The 17,461-nt window shown below is 43.8% G+C and overlaps 1 protein-coding gene across 1 annotated transcript; it reads left to right on the top strand.

Moving 5' to 3' along the window:
• Nucleotides 1-3,648: 3,648 nt before the first annotated feature.
• On the top strand, nt 3,649-16,791 carry H3-3A (H3.3 histone A; the record flags this gene model as incomplete). Its single annotated transcript, XM_080698327.1, has 3 exons — nt 3,649-3,776; nt 5,502-5,655; nt 16,663-16,791. 3 exons carry the CDS (start codon nt 3,649-3,651, stop codon nt 16,789-16,791), a joined length of 411 nt encoding a protein of 136 aa, XP_080554453.1.
• Between the last annotated feature and the right edge of the window lie 670 nt (nt 16,792-17,461).

The following is a 17,461-nucleotide window of genomic DNA, read 5'->3' as shown; positions in this document are numbered from 1 at the left end:
TGAAACTATTTCATCTGAAATATTTAAAGCCAGAAAGAAGAAAGTAGGGAAAAAATTGAGCGTAAAAAAAGAACATTACTCATGTCATTTAACATTTCTTCCTGACACGATGAATTTAATTGACGTACAACAGCCTTACTGGATAAATCTAACAACAAATAAACAAGAGCCGTGCGTGGTAGCAAACGCTTGTAATCCCAGTACTTGGGAGGCTGAGAAAGGAGGATCACAGGTTTGTGTTTAGCCTCAAGTACTTGAGTACCTCCACAACTTAATAAGACCTATTTTGTTTTGTTTTGTTTTTGTGGTACTGGGGGTGGAACCCAGGGGCTTTGCTACCTCAGGCTATACTCCCAGACCTATTTTATACTTTATTTGGAAACAGGGTCTAAGTTGCTGAGAACCTCACTAAGTAGCTGAGGCTGGCTTTGAACCCTGTGTGATCCTCCTGTCTCAGCCTCCCAAGCGCTGGGATTACAAGCATGCGTCACCACGCCCGGCTTGATGAGACCTGGTTTTAAAATAAAGAATAAAGCCTGGGCATGGTGATGCACACTTGTAATCCCAGTATGTGGGAGGCCGAAATAGGAGGATCGCAGACTCGAGGGCAGCCTCAGCTACTTAGGCCCTCCACAACTTAGACTGTTTCAAAATAAGGAATAAAATAGGACTGGAGCTGTTGCTTGGAGGTAGTTAATCCCAGCATTTTGGAGGCTCTAATAGGATTGTGGTTTGCGACCAGCCTCAGCTACTTAGTGAGGCCCTCCGAAACTCAGTGAAGCCCTGTTTCATAATCAAGAATAAAAAATAGGGCTGGGGGTGTAGCTTGGAGGTAGAATGCCCCTGAGTTCCAGCTCTAGTTCTGCAAAGAAAAAAAAGAAAGAAGAGAGAAAAAACAAAACAAGAAAAAAGACTTCTTGGCATGAATTACAGGGATTCTTTGCTGGCAGTACTGTCGAGGTTTTTCTGCATACGTGCTTTTAATATAGGATCACAGATCCCATGTGTTCTATACAGCAACCGCGGACACTTAACATTCATTAAATAATAATGAAACAGAAGGCCTGGATTATTTTGCTTCTCCTGGGTCTGTTCCTTCCTCACTTAAGTGACCTTGGGCCCATCCATTGCTTTCCCCGTATCCCATTTCCATATCTGTTTGAGGATAATGTTTAGGACTAAGATGCTTTGTGCGGCTTTCTTGCCCCGTTCTGGTCTCCTTCACCGTGGTACGGGAAGTCTGTGGAAGACTTTCCTGCGCAGTTGTCAACACCGTCCAGGGATGGCTTAAGGTTCGCAGGCCAATCAGCTGCGAGTTCACGACAGCCTGAGCCGCCCAAGTCTGTTCCCCGCGCTGCTGAGAACTGGCAAGTGTACGCATCCCAGCACCTCGATGGCCTTCTTCCCGCCGCGTTCGGCCTCCTGTAAACTCTGCTGGAGCCGCTGACCTGGGCTACCCCGTCCCACTTGACATCCCCTTCCAGGGCAGGCCGCCGGGCCGCAGGACGAGCTCCCAGGACGGCCCCGAGCGGCGAGCTGTGCGTTCCCCAAGTTGTCTTCAGGCTCACAAACACAGCCATCTTGCCTGGCAGCCTGGCCCGGGGGCGGCCGTCCGCCCCGCACGGCCCGCAGCGCCGGCCCGGGCGGCCCGCGGCCCGCGGCGCCGCAGCTCCCTCCGCCGCGCCGTCCCTCCCCGCCCCCACCCGGCCGGGGGCCTCGGGGGCGCGCGCGGGGCCCGCTGGGGGCGGGGCGCCCCGAGCCCCGGCTCCGGGGGTGCGGCGGCGCGGGCGCGCGGGGCGGGCGGCGGCCGGCTCGGCGGGAGCCCGCGGCCCCTCGGCGTGCCTTTTGTGTTTGTACACACACCGCGCGAGGCGGCCGGGAGGGGGCGGGCGGCGCGCGGGGGAGGGGCGAGCGCGCGCAGCGAACGGGCGCGCGGGGGGCGGGGCGGGGCGGGGCGCGGGCGGGCGCGGGCGGGGCCGAGCCTTCCCTCCATTGTGTGTGATTGGCTGGCGCGCGGCGCGGGGGCGGGGCGGCGTGTGTTGGGGATAGCCTCGGTGTCAGCCATCTTTCAATTGTGTTCGCCGCCGCCGTCGCGCCGCCGTCGCTCTCCAACGCCAGCGCCGCCTCTCGCTCGCCGAGCTCCAGCCGAAGGAGAAGGGGGGTAAGTTTCCCTGTCTGCCCGCTTCCGCGGCGCCGAGCCCCGCTCGCCGGCAGCCCGGGCCGGGCCCTGGCGGGGCGAGGTGGGGACCCGCAGCCCCCCTGGCTGAGCCCACAAACTTTTTGGCCCAGAAATGGAGGTGAGGAGTGAGTTGCTCGTCCCTCCCGCGGCGGCGGCGGCGGCGGCTCCCCGCCTCAGCCCAGCCGCCGCGGCGCCGCGCTCTCCCTCCTCCCCGCGCCCCTGGCTCCTCTTTCTTCGGTGAAATCCCGCCGGGCGTCGGTTCCCGGGACCCCAGACCCTCACCACGACCCGCGCGGGACCCTTAACTACCGCCTCCCGGCCCCGGGCCCCCGTTTTCGGGCGGGAAAGGGGTGGAAATCGCCGCGGCTTCCCACCCTGGGGTAACTCGCTTTTTGCTGCCTCCCCATAGTTGTTGCTAAGCTTCACCATCTTGTCTCTCTTCTCTGGTCACCGACCATATTTTTTTCCCCCGCTTCTCTCTTCCCCATTTTAGAAAGGGAGGAAAAAATTTTTTTAAAGCCGGAGTTTTTACCCCTCCTTTTTTTTTTTTTTTTGAGAAGTGGAAACTTGATGCTTTTGAAATGCAGAAAAAAAAAACTTTTGCTTTTTGGAGGGCGGCACGTGGCAGGGGATCGAGGTATTTTCGAGCGATTTGGTGTTTTGTCTCTTTGGAAGGGAATCGGATACGTTTGCGATTGTTTCCATTTTGTTCTGGTCTGGGAGCCGAGTTTTGGTGTCTGAGCCAGGCGGGCAGGGCTCGGGGACCCTGTGTCGAGGGGCCCGGAGGAAGCAAAACCAAAAGTTTATGTGGTGCTTGGGGTGGACGGGTCGGCGGGCGTTGTGCGTTAATTAAAGCCGGGGTGCGGGGCAGTTTTTATTTCATTGCGAATCCTGTGAGGACTAGACGCGAGGACGGTGCTTTGTAGAATGCTCGCTGGTGATAGCTGTTCCCTTGTTTTTCGAGCTGCCTTTTTGTCAATATAGCAGTAAAGATGCAAAACCAAGAATGTTTTTAGCAATTTACAGCAATTCATCAACTGCCAGGTTGGGGGTGTATCGAGTGGGGGGGGTTGGTTGTAATTTGACTCGACCTTTCTGGTCTGTGGCTTCGTTCTTTTCACTTGTTTGTGGATGGAACGAAATTTTTAATTTCTACTTAGAGAAATGGGATCAAAGGCTGTTAGGGGTCTTTTTGTTTTGCTGTTTGTCGCTAGGAATTGGCCTTTTGAAAGAACTGGTATTGATGATGATTTTTGAGTACTACAGTTTGTTTCACTCATATTTAGGTGGTAGGTGTAATCTGCACCCTTTTAAATTATATAACATTTCTGACCTTTTTTTTTTCTGTACTGAACATTTTCCAGATGTGGGGGGCATTAAAAAAAAACTTGGGGTGCTTAATAGTTGCATGTGGTGATTTTTTTTTTTTTTTTTTAATGCTGGTAGGTAAGTAAGGAGATCTTTATACCATGGCTCGTACTAAGCAGACCGCCCGCAAATCGACTGGTGGTAAAGCACCCAGGAAACAACTGGCTACAAAAGCCGCTCGAAAGAGTGCGCCCTCTACTGGAGGGGTGAAGAAGCCTCATCGTTACAGGTATTGAAACTGGAAACGTCTCCTGCATTTATCCATAGTCTTAACAGTTGTTAAAAGATGGGCACCGAACTTTTTTGCTCTAGAAAAGCAGTTTTTCCCCTTTTGAATATTTACTACTTCTTGAATATATGCGGATATATGTATATATTCTATATGTAGTGTTAGCTTTGTTGAAAATTTTTTAATTCATTATCTGACGTAGATGCCTGAGTGTTTCTAATACGTAGCTGATAATGTTAATGGGATATACCAACACTTTAGTTAGCTGTTAAATTAGTATTTTTAATGTTATTTTTAAATACTTTTTTGTTATTTCCTTTAGCTTGTAGAATAATCAAAATTTGAGGTGTTCGTAAGGTTCTGTTCCTCTTTTACTAGATTGGCTTATTTCCTCCTTTATTAGCTCATTTGATTTTGACCTAAGCAGTGCTGTTAAGGACTTCTGCCATTAGAGGGCAGAAGTTGGCCATAATCAGACTGCAGACTTAGAGTTAAGCTGACATGAAAGCTCATTCACTGCAAGAAGTAAGTCTGAATTAGGAGGTGTTTCTTTTTGGTAGACAGTTACTTATTAAAATTAATACAGGATACAGGTAGAATAAAGGAAGAGTGATGCTAAATTGAGATTAGTCTAAGCAGTTTTTATTACCAGCTTGACAATTTATCTTTGCCATTTTTGCTTTAAAAACATTGTGGGATTTTTGTTTGTTTGTTTTCTTGTTTTTGGAAAGTCTGATTGTCAGGTTTTGTTTGTGTTTGTTTTTTGTGGTACTGGGAATTGAAGCCAGGAGGATTCTACCCTCTGAGCTACACTCCCAGCTCTATTTTATTCTTTATTTTGGAACAGGGTCCCACTAAGTTGCAGAGGGACTCACAAGTTGCTGGGACTGGTACCAAACCTGTAATCCTCCTATCTCAGCTTCCCAAGTATTATGATTAACAAGTGTGCACCACCTCACCTTGTTGTGTTCTTTTATACTGTTATTGGTGCATTATAATTACACACTATAGTTAAATTCAGAGTGATACATTCACACATGCACACATCACTTTGTGTGTTTTTCTCTACATCCCACTCTACTCCCCTTCTAACATGTTTGATTGTAATCTTTTTATATATGAACATTATTTGAACTGTTCTTTTTCTCAAGAATTGATTTCCCCCTCTCCATATTCTTTCCCTAATCCCCTTCCACTACCCTACTTTGGTCTCATTTAACAGAAGTGTGGAGGGCCTCACTAAATAGCTGAGACTGCCCGTGAACCTGGATTCTCCTGTCTCGGCCTCCCAAGTACTGGGATTATAAGCATGCACCACCACACCCAGGCTGTGGTGTTAATTCTAATAGACTTGGGTGTTCAGATCAGAAATTGGATAGTGAGCCCAGCGTGATGATGCACACTTTTAATCCCAGTACTTGTGAGACTTGAGAGAGGAGGGTCAAGGGTTCAAAGCCGGCCTTGGTAACTTAGGCTCTCAGCAATCTAGTGAGACCCTGTTACCAAATAAGATATAAAATTGGGTTGAGGGTATAGCTTGGAGGTAGAATGTCTCTGGGTTTAATCCCCAGTACTATAAAAAGAGAAAGAAAAATGTAATTTGTTAGTGAGGTTTTAGGAATAGTTGGAATGGTTTGTTTGTTTATTTATTTTAAGCCCATCCTCTCATTTTCTGTGTGATAGATGTTGTTTGGTAACGGCTTCTCTAATGTTAATTTTTTTAAGGCCTGGTACTGTGGCACTGCGTGAAATTAGACGTTATCAGAAGTCCACCGAACTTCTGATTCGCAAACTCCCCTTCCAACGTCTGGTGCGAGAAATTGCTCAGGACTTCAAAACAGATCTGCGTTTCCAGAGCGCAGCTATTGGTGCTTTGCAGGTAAACTGGCTCAGGGGAAGACTCTTCATGTTGCGGACAGAGAATGCTTCTAAATCTTTGCATATGTGCTTACGTAATTTAATCATTGCAAGCTTGTCTGAAAGATGGTTTTCACTGTTGAGATTGGAGAAAGGTTGAGTTGTTCAAGGTCATGCACAAAGAAAATGACAAAACCTTACTTGAACCGTTTGATTCTAAGACCTAACACATATTTCATCTTTCTTTCTCTCTCCTTTTTGTGGTACCAGGGATGGTACCCAGGGGCATTCTACCTCTGAGCTATATCCCTAGCCCTATTATTTCACTTATTTATTTATTTATTTATTTATTTATTTATGGTATTGGGATTGGGGGTGGAACTCAGGGTATTTTCTATCTCCAGGCTATACTGCCAGACCTGTTTTATACTATATTTTGAAACAGGGTCTCGTTAAATTGCGGAGAGCCTCACTAAGTAGATGAGGCTGGCTTCAAACTGCCACCTTCTTGTCTCAGCCTCCCAAATGCTGAGATTACATGAGTGCACCACCACACCCGGCTCGCATCATTTTAATCTTCTAAACACTTTTAAAAACTGTTTGACGCCGGGCATGGTGGCGCACGCTTGAAATCCCTACTCTTGGGAGGCTGAGACAGGTGGATCACACGGGTTCGAAGCCAGCCTCAGCTACTTAGTGAGGCTCTCAGCAACTTAGTGAGACCCTCTTTCCAAATAAAATATAAAAAAGGTCTGGGAATATAGCCCAGAGGTAGAAAGGCTCTGGGTTCCACCCCCAGTACCACCAAAATAAATAAATAAATCTGCTTGAAGCCAGACGTGGTGGCTCACGCTTGTAATCCCAGCCTTCGGGAGGCTGAGACTGGAGAATCACGGTTTGTGGACAGCCTCAGCTACTTACTGAGGCCATCTGCAACTCAGTAAAACCCTGTTTCAAAATAAAAAATTGGGCGGGGGGAGTAGCTCGGGGGGAAATGCCTCTGGGTTCCATCCCCAAGCCCGCAAATAAATAAATAAATAAATAAATAAATAAATAAATAATTAAAATAATTAAATAAGAACTGCGTAAAGAAAAGTCTTCTGGTTTGGTTTGTGAATGCTATAGGACATTAAGAACATGAGACTAGAGACCTTGTTTGAAAATGTTTTCAAGGATTTTTTCTGGGGGTGAGGCTGTACCTCTATCCCTATTTTATTTTTTAATTTGAAACAGGGTTTCTCTTAAGTTTCTGAGACTTGCAGTCCTAGTACTTGGGAGGCTTAGTCAGGAGGATTGCAAGTTTTGAGACCAGCCTCAGCAACCTAGTGAGACCCTGTTTCAAAACTAAAAATGAGTAGGGGGTGTAGCCGAGAGATAGAATGCCCCAGGTTCCATCCCCATTACCAAAATAAGATGAAAAAAGTAAAGACATTTTTGAGCCAGGCATGGTGACAAACACCTTGTAATCCTGGTACATGTAAAGGGGCTACAGTTTGAAGACTTGAGTTTGCTAAAAGGAATTATGAATTTCCACTTTTGTGGTGAGAATATTAAATTTAGTTTTAGCTTCAGGGTGCTAAGAATTAAGAAAAGTATTTGTGACTTAACACCAAGATTTAAGACTCAAATTCAAGATAACTTATGAGCTATTTATGTGTAGTTAATGTGGATTGCTTATCTAACCTACTTGATTTTGTGTGGTTGGCATCCTTTAGATCCCTATATTTCAAAATATGGTAAGGCCACCCACCCCTCTCCGTTGGAAAAAGCATGGGGTTGAGGATAATTGAAAATGCAGATTGCTAGGCACCATTGCAGATCTGCATCAGAATCTTCTTTGGAGGAGGGTTCAGAATGTACGTACACCATTGGAGGATTTTCAAGGCTGCTGTTGCTGTGCCTGGCTTTTGCTTTATATCTGAGAAGGATTTGATAGGTGGATTCTTCCCTGAAATGTAATTGGCTGAGCTGTTTCTATGGTTAGTCTAAGCTTCATTTCATTGGTAAATTCCCGGAACAGGCATCCATTAAATTCTGTGTGTTGAAATTACTGGACTTTCAACTACTAAAATCTTCCCATGCTGTTACTTAGAACTTTTTGTCTTAATAGTTGGTTATCTTCAGTTCTGATTTATTACTGAATCAGAAATATTACTAAGATTTTTAAGGTTGGCATAAACCTGCTAATTGTTATCCGGACTATGCTTAACACGAAACTGCTTGAAAATCCAACATTCTTTATTGTATCAGAAATAGTCTTTTAAATTGAGATTACTAAACAATCATTATAGGACTCTTTAAAATTATTCACCTTAAATTTCTTTTGTTAAAGCCTGGTGTGGTGGTGCACCCTTGTAATCCCAGCTTTTGGGAGGCTGAGACCTGAGCTACTTAGTGAAGCCCTCCTCAACTTAGTGAGACCTTGTTTCAAAATAAAGAATAAACAATAGGGCAGGAGGTGTAACTCAGAGGTTAAATGCCCTTGGGTTCCATCCCCAGAACTGCAAAAAAATTAATAATTAAATAAATTTATTTCTTTTGTTACTTTATTCAGTTTATAAATATGTCATAAAATGTGGCTGTAATGGATTTTAGCAAAATGTTCACATATGCCTATAGTTCTCATAGTATTCACTTTGATTTTTATTGAAAAAGTAATCTTACAGTTTTGTTTTTTGTTTGCTTTTTGTGGGATGGGTACTAGGGATAGAACCCAGAGGGCATTTTCCTTCTGAGCTACACCATCAGCCCTTGTTTTTTAAATTTAGAAACAGGATCTGCGTTCCCAAGGGCTGTGCTGTGTTGAGGCTAGCCATAAACCTGTGATAATCCTATCTTTGCATCCCAGTACTGGGATTACAAATGTGGGCCACCATGCCTGGCCTCTGTCCCCCCACACACACCTTTTTGTGGTACTGAGGATTGAATCCAGGGGCAGGCGTTCTGCCCTTTTTTTCTGTGTGTGTGTGTGTGTGTGTGTGTGTGTGTGTGTGTGTGTGTGTGTTGCCGGAGATTGAGCTCAGGAGCATTCTACCTCTGAGCTGTGTCTGCAGGCATATTTGTGTGTGTGGTATTGGAGATGGAACCCAGGGGCATTCTACCTCCAAACTCCTCCCCTCCCCTAGCCCTATTTTTTTATTATTTATTTTGAAACGAGGTCTCACTGAGTTGTAACGGGCCTCCTTAAGTAGCTGAGGCTTTCCGGAACCGCAGTCCTCCTGTCTCAGCCTCCCAAATGCTGGAATCACAAGCGTATACCATACCACCATGCCCGGCTTGTGATTTATTTGGAAGCAAGGTCTCACTAGATTGGTGAGAGAGTCTCACTCCCTGCTGAGGCCATCCTCAAACCTGCAATCCTCCTGTCTCAGCCTCCCAAGTATTGGGATTAGAAGCATGCATCACCACCAGCCCGGGATTGATTGATTGTACTAGGGATTGAACCCAGTCTACCTCTGCTCTATACACTCAGCCCTATTTTTATTCTTTATTTTGAAACAGTTTTACTAAGTTGAGCCTCACATTGCTGAGGCTGGCTGCCATCCTCTGATCCTTCTGTCAAAGTACTAGGATTATAAGCCTGCACCATTATGTCTGGCTTTTTTTTTTTTTTGGTGGTGGTGGTACTGGGGATGGAACCCTTCTACCTCTGAGCTATACTCCCAGACCTATTTTATATTTTATTCGGAAATAGGGTCTCTTAAGCCAGTGCAATCCTCCTGTCTCTGCCTCCCAAGCAGGGATTACTAGCTTGAGCCACCACGCCCGCCCTGCTTTTTTGTGTTGTTTTTGAAACAAGCGCTCACTAGGTTGCTGAGAATCTCAAAGCATTTGAGACCATCCTCAAACTTGCAATCCTCCTGTCTCAACCTCCCAAACTCTGGGATTATTACAGGCGTGCACGAATATGACCTGCTTCTGGTTGCTTTTGCAAGCAAACACATTAATTCTCTTCAAGATATAAAGGGATTGCTAATGGAAGTGGGGAAATAGAAGATAGCAGTTGAAGTAGAATCCTAAAAGGAACTTACTTTTTGGTTTAGAATTATACAATTTACAGCTTCCTTTTTTTTTTCTTTTTTTTTTTCTTTTTTTTCTTCCTGGTGGTTTTGGGGGTGGAACCCAGAAACATTTCTACCTCTGAGCTACACACCCAGCCTGATATCTATCCATATATATATATATTTTTTTTTTTAAAGTCTCCCTAAGTTTCTGAAGCTGTCCTCAAAGGTATGGTCCTCTGGTCACAATCTCCCAAGTTATAGGTATGGGCCACCATGCCCAGTAATTTATGACTTTTCTCTCTGATGGTATTAAGATTGAACCCAAAGACATTCTGCCTTTGAGCTATGACCCCAGGACTTTGTTTGTTTGTTTGTTTTGAAACAAGGTCTCCTGAACCTGTGATCCTCCTGTCTCAATCCCCCAGATACTGGGATTGCAGGCATGCACCAACATGCCTGGCATGTTTGCAACTTTTTTTTTTTTTTTTTTTTTTTTTTTTGTGGTGGTGGTACTGGGGTTCCTGGAAACCCTTCTACCTTCAGGCTACACTCCCAAACCTATTTTTATACTTTTTAATTTTTTTTTTTTGTTTGTTTTGTATTTTTTTGGTGGTTCTGGGGGTGGAACCCAGAGGCTTTCTACCTCCTGGCTATACTCCCAGACCTTTTTTTTTTTTTTTTTTTTTTTTTTTTTTGAAACAGGGTCTCATTAAGTTGCTGAAAGCCTCACTAAGTAGCTGAGGCTGGCTTCGAACCTGTGTGATCCTCCTCTCTCAGCCTCCCAAGCACAGGGATTACAAGCCTGCGCCACCACGCCCAGCGTCAGTTTACAACTTTTAAATACAGTTGGGCATGGTGGTGCATGCTTGTACTCCCAGTGCTTTGGAGGCTGAGACAGGAAGGTTACAGGTTCAAGGACAGTCTCAGCAAATACTGAGATTCTCATCAACCTAGCAAGACCCTGTTTAAAAATTAAAAATAGTGCTGGGGCTGTGGTTCAGAGGTAGAAAGTTCCTAGGTTTCAATTCCAAGTACTGTAAAATAAATATAGTAGTACCCCTTGTCCACAGAGGATAAAAAGTAGGTCTGGGAGTATAGCCTGGAGGTAGAAGGGTTTCCAGGAACCCTAGTACCACCAAAAAATATATATATAGACAAAGCCAAGCATAGTAGCACATGCCTATAATCCTAGTACTTGGGAGGCTGAGAAGGGAGGATTGCAGGTTCAGAGGCAGCCTCAGCAATTTAGTGAGGCCATCTGCAACTTAATGAGACTATTTCAGAAAAAAAAAAATTGAAATAAGGTTGAGGGTGTAGCTCTGGTCAACTGCCTCTGGGTTCAAGTCCCAGTACCAGAAAAAAATAAATGACATAAAACCTAACAAATGACAAAAAACATAAAACCTAACCTTTAGCCGGGCGTGGTGGCGCACGCTTGTAATCCCCACACTTGGGAGGCGGAGACAGGAGGATCAAGCAGGTTTGAAGCCAGCCGCCCTGGCTTAGGAGACCCTGTTTCCAAATAAAAAGTATAAAATAGGTGTGGGAGTGTAGCCTGGAGGTAAAAGGGTTTCCAGGAACCCCAGTACCACAAAACAAAAAAATCTTTATAGAGTTTAAACTAAAGTATCCTTATGTTAGAACAATGGTGTTTTAAAATGGAGCAAAAATAAGAAATTGAATATACTCAGAATGTTGTACATTAGCCAGGCATGGTGGTGCATGCTTGTAATCCCAGTACCGGGGAGGCTGAGACAGGATTATTGCAGGTTCATGGCCAGCGTGAGATACCCTATGTCAAAATAAGGAATAAAACAGCATATTGCTACCCTGCCTGGCTGTTTTGCCCCTTTGAAATTAAGTATTGAGTGTAACTCTATGGTAGAGCATTTGCATGAGAGGCTGGATTCTATCTCCAGAACTGTAAAGAACGGCAAAAATAAATGTTTGTTTTATGCCCAAGCTGGGCATGGTGGTGCACCCTTGTAATCCCAGCATTTGGCAGGCTTAGACAGGATTCAGGTTCACTGACAGAGGTCCTTTGCAACTCAGTGAGACCCTGTTAAAAAATGAATAAAAAATAGGGGTGGGAGTGTAGCTCGGAGCTAGAATGCCCCTAGGTTCGATGCATCCCCAGTACCGCAAGAAAAGAAAAAAAAATTGCAGACTAATAATGTTTCCAAGTTTTTTTTTCCCCTTCTGCCATTTCAAAGTTAGTTGTGTTCGCTGGATATGAATCAATGGGGCATGTCAGTCGTGTGTGTGTGTGTGTGTGTGTGTGTGTGTGTGTGTGTGTGTGTGTGTGTGTGTGTCGGAAATGCCAAAATTATCCTGTCTCAGCCTCCCAGGTACTCAAGTACTGGAATTACAGGTGTGTGTCACCACACCTGACTGAGTAGGTATTTAAGATTAGGGTTTGAGCCAGGTGTGGTGGCACGCCTGTAATCCCCACACTTGGGAGGCGGAGACAGGAGGATCGCGCTGGTTCGAAGCCAGCCTCGCTGGCTTGAGAGACCCTGTTTCCAAATAAAAAATATAAAATAGGTTTGGAAGTGTAGCCCGGAGATAGAAGGGCTTCCAGGAACCCCGGTACCGCCAAAAGAAAAAAAAAGATTAGGGTTTGGGGGCATAGTGGCACACCCTGTAGTCCCAGTATTTGGGAGGCTGCGAATAGGGGATAGTAGGTTTGTGGCTACCTCAGCAAATAGACTCATCAACCTAGCAAGACTCTGTTTCAGAATTAAAAAATAGAGCTTGGGGTGTAGTTGGGAGGTAGAATGCCCCTGGGTTCACAGTACTACAGAAAAACAGATTAGGGTTACCCAGGCATGGTGACACAAGTCTCTAATCCCAGTGCTTGGGAAGCTGAGGATAGGAAGATCACAGGTTCAAGACCAGCCTCAGCAACTTAGGCCCTCCTCATTTAGGGAGACCCGTTTCTAAATAAAATAGGGCTGAGGTTGTAGCTCAGGTAAAAAGTAACCCCTTGGTTCTATCCTCAGTATTGGGGGGTAGAAAGGATCAGGGTTAGATATCAAAACAAAACTAGTAGTCAGGCATGGTGGCACATACCTGTAATCTCAGTACTTAGAAGGCTGAGAGGATCACAGGGTCAAGGCCAGCTTCTGCAACTCAATGAAGCCCCATTTCAAAATTTAAAAAAAAGAAAAAGGGCTGGGGATGTAGCACAAAAGTACAGTGACCCTAGGTTCATTCTCTAGTAAAAAAAGAAAAACTAATATTAAACATCTACTTGAGAACAGGAATTGAGAGTATGAGATCTGTTATCAAGTAACTGACGGACATCAGGTGGTAACTGATAACACAGTACAAATATTGGGGGATTCAGAGTTCATGGTCACTTGTACTAGGAACATGGCTGGAAAAGTGGTTGCTTCTCCTTCATGGAATAATGGCAATAGTGCTGAGCTCTCCCCTTTTTTGCAGTGCTGGGGATGAAACCTATTCTACCTCCAAGCTACACCCCCACCCCCATCCTATTTTTTTAATTATTTTGAAACAGGGTCTGAGTTGCAAAGGGCCTCACTAAGTAGCTGAGGCTGTCCTTGAACCCAAATCTGTCTCAGCCTCCCAAGTAATTGGATTACAAGCATGTGCCACACCCAGTTTAATGTTTATTTAGAAAGTTTCACTGAGTTGAAAGGGCCCCAATTAGTAGCTGTGGCTGTTCTCAAAACCAGGATACTCCTGTCTCAGCCTCCCTAATACTGAGATCACAAGCTTGTGCCACCACACCCAGCTGTTGAGATCATAATGAGTAGTAAATAAGACCTAGTTTTTTTTTTTTTTTTTTTAACAAAAGCTAGAAAAAAGACATACAGGAATAATAAAACTTGGGGGCAGCAACTTTTTTGAGTACAAGCAATAAAACTAAAGAGAAGGTATAAAAAAGAGTGAAAGGCTAGGAATTTTGCTCTAGCACAAGGCCTTTGGTATTTGGTATCCAGTGATGCAAAGAATAAATTTTTTTTATCAAGCAGTTTATCACAAAATGAAATATATAAATCATTTGAGTTCATTGTTGATACGTTGTTTTTGCTACTGGGAATTTCAGACATTGTTTTTGCTACTGGGAATTAAATGCAGACATTGTACCTCCAAGCTATACTCCAGTCCTTTTTTTTTTTTTTTTTTCTTTCTTAATTGCTGAGTGTTTCACTGCTTGCTGAGGCTGTTTTCAAATCTGTAATTCTCCTGTCTTCACCTCCCAAGCACAGATTATAAGCCTGTGCCACCATGTTTTGAAATAAAATTGTATTCAAGCCAGGCGTAGTGACGTACACTTGTAATCCCAGCATTCGGGAGGCTGAGACCAGAGGATCCACGGTTTGCAGGCAGCCTCAGCTATTTAGTGAGACCCTCCACAACTTAGACCCTGTTTTAAAATAAAAAATAAAAATAAAAATAGAGCAGGGGTGTAGGTTTGGAGGTCAAATGCCCCTGAGTTCTATCCCCAGACCCGTCAAAAAAAAAAAAAAATGTATTCAAATGGGACCAGTAAACTAGATGGCAACACATGTCATTATAGATTTAAGATATTCAAAGGAAGGGCTTTGGGCATGGTGCATGTGGTGGTGCACGCTTATAATCCCAGTGCTTAGGAGGCTGAGACAGGATTGCACAGGTTCAAAGCCAGCCTCAGCTACTTAGTAAGGCTCTCTGCAATTGAGCGTGACCCTGTTTCCAATTAAAGTATAAAAAATATGTCTGGAAGCTGGGCATAGTGGCATAATCCCAGCATTCAGGAGGCTGAGACTGGAGGATCTCAGTTTACAGATAGCCTCAGCTGCTTAGATTCTCCCAACTCAGTGTAACCTTGTTTCAAAAAATAAAGAATAGCTGGTGGCACACACTTGTAATCTCCCACCAGCCTGTCAGCCTTGCTGGCTTAAGAGACCCTGTTTCCAAATTTAAAAAAATATAAAATAGCCGGGCGTGGTAGCGCACGCTTGTAATCCCCGCACTTGGGGAGGATCAAGCAGGTTCGAAGCTAGCTGCTTGCTCTGGCTTAAGAGACCCTATTTCCAAATGGAAATATAAAAATAGGTTTGGGAGTATAGCCCGGAGGTAGAAGGGCTTCCAGGAACCCCGGTACCACCCAAAATAAATATATAAATAAATATATAAATTAAAAATATGTATATAGAGTATAAAACATAATATAATACTTATATATAAAATGTATATCGTATAAAATATATAATATATAAATGTATAGTATATATAGTATATCTATATATAGTATAAAAACATTATATATATATATATATATAGTAGGTCTGTAGCCCAAAGGTAGAAGGGTTTCCAGGAACCCCTGTACCACCTAAAAAATAAAAAGTAGGGCTGGGGGTGTAGCTCAGAGGTAGAATTCCCCTGGGTTCCATTCTCAGTACCACCAAAAAATGTGTGTGTGTGTGTGTGTATGTATGTATGTATGTATGTATATCTCTCTGGGAGTATAGCCCAGAGATAGAAAAGCCCCTGGGATCCAACCCCCAGTGCCACAAAAAAATGGGGGGCCATGGTGGCACATGCCTGTAATCTCAGTACTTGGGAGGCTGAGATAGGAGGTGTAGCAGATTTGAGGATAGCCTCAGAGAGTAGTGAGACTCATCAATCTATACTATAAGACTCTGTTTCAAAATAAAAATAGTGGCTGGAAGCCGGGCGTGGTGGTGCACGCTTGTAATCCCAGCATTTGGGAGGCTGAGACCAGAGGATTGTAGTTCGCAGACAGCCTCAGCTACTTAGTGAGGCCCTCTGCAACTCAGTGAGACCCTGTTTCAAAATAAAGAATTAAAAAATAGGGCGGGGGGAGGGTAGCTCGGAGGTCCAATGCCTCTGGGTTCCATCCCCAGACCTGCAAAAAAAAAAAAAAAAAAAAAATAGTGGCCGGGCATGGTGGTGCATGCTAATTATCCCAGCATTTGGGAGGCTGAGACAGAATGGTCGTGGTTCACAGACCACCTCAGCTATTTAGTGAGGCCCTTTGCAACTCAATGAGAGGACCTGTTTGAAAATGGAGAATAAAAAATGGGGCTTGGGGTATAGCTTAGGTAGAATGCACCTGGGTTCCATCCTCAGTACCACAAAAAATAAATAATAAGCTGGGCATGGTGGAGTGTGCTTGTAATCCCATCACTTGGGAGGTTGAGGAGGATTGCAGTTTGCAGGCAGCCTCAGCTACTTAGTAGTGAGGTGCTTTGCAACCCGGTGAGACCCTATTTCAAAATAAGAATAAAACATAGAGCTGGGGGTGTAGCTCGGAGGCAGAAAGCCCCTGGGTTCCATCCCCAGTACCACAAATAAGTAAATAGTAGCTTAGAGGTAGAATGCTCCTGGAGTCAATCCCAAGTACTAAAATAAGAGATTTGCTGGCAGTGTGGCTTGTTGATAGAACTGCTTCCCCAGCATGTGCAAAGCCCTGGGTTCAGTCCCCAGGGAAGATAATAGAGGAACTGTATTGTGAATCATGTATGATGGAAACCAGTTGTCAGCTTTATTGCATTGGTGGTCCAAGGCAAAGATTTTGATGGTAGAGTGACTGGTATGTCAGGGTTAGATTTCTTGCTTTAAGACATGTCACTTTACTAGCAGTCACATATTGACACTAGAGAAGTTGAAGTGTCCTAATAAGTGGTTTGACTCTGTATAATTTGTTAAAAGATTAACAGGCTTTTTTTTTTTTTTTTTTTTTTCAGTACTGAATATTGAACTCAGGGGCATTCTGCCTCCCAAGTTACACCCCCAGCCCGATTTTTTTTATCTTATTTTTTGAAAAAGGGTCTTCCTAGGTTAATGAAAGAATTATTATTTGTTGAGGCTGTCCTCAGATTTGCAGTCCTCCTGTCTCAGCCTCCCAAGTACTGGGATTTCAAGTGTGCCTGACCAGGATGGGTTTGTGAAGTAGTATATCAAGGGCTTGGAAACCTCATTTTAACTTGTATGTGTTGTCTTAACTATGGGAATAACACCATTAGTAATTTTCTTTATTCTTGTTGCAGGAGGCAAGTGAGGCGTATCTGGTTGGCCTTTTTGAAGACACCAACCTGTGTGCTATCCATGCCAAACGTGTAACCATCATGCCAAAAGACATCCAGCTAGCACGCCGCATACGTGGAGAACGTGCTTAAGAATCCACTATGATGGGAAACATTTCATTCTCAAAAAAAATTTTTTTTTTCTCTTCTTCCTGTTATTGGTAGTTCTGAACGTTAGATATTTTTTTCCATGGGGTCTAAAGGTTCCTAAGTATATGATTGGGAGTGGAAAAATAGGGGACAGAAATCAGGTATTGGCAGTTTTTCCATTTTCATTTGTGTGTGAATTTTTAATATAAACGCGGGGATGTAAAGCATTAATGCAAGTCAAAATGTTTCAGTGAACAAGTTTGAGCAGTTCAACTTTATAACAATTATAAATAAACCTGTTAAATTTTTCTGGACAATGCCAGCATTTGGATTTTTTTAAAACAAGTAAATTTCTTATTGACGGCAACTAAATGGTGTTTGTAGCATTTTTATCATACAGTAGATTCCATCCATTCACTATACTTTTCTAACTGAGTTGTCCTACATGCAAGTACATGTTTTTAATGTTGTCTGTCTTCTGTGCTGTTCCTGTAAGTTTGCTATTAAAATACATTAAACTATACCTGCTTTGGGTCTTTATTAACCATACCCAACAATATACTCAAGTTTCATATTAGGAATAATTTTAGAATTATACCTTTTCATCTTTTGTCTGAGACATGAAATTGTTGAGAGATGTGGAAAAGTGCAAGTTTGGTATAGAAAGGAAGCA

The sequence above is a fragment of the Muscardinus avellanarius genome (assembly GCF_963383645.1).
Source record: "Muscardinus avellanarius genome assembly, chromosome: 7".
Lineage (NCBI taxonomy): Eukaryota > Metazoa > Chordata > Mammalia > Rodentia > Gliridae > Muscardinus > Muscardinus avellanarius.
The sequence above is the reverse complement of the archived record's forward strand: the minus strand, read 5'-3'. Positions and strand labels throughout refer to the sequence as shown.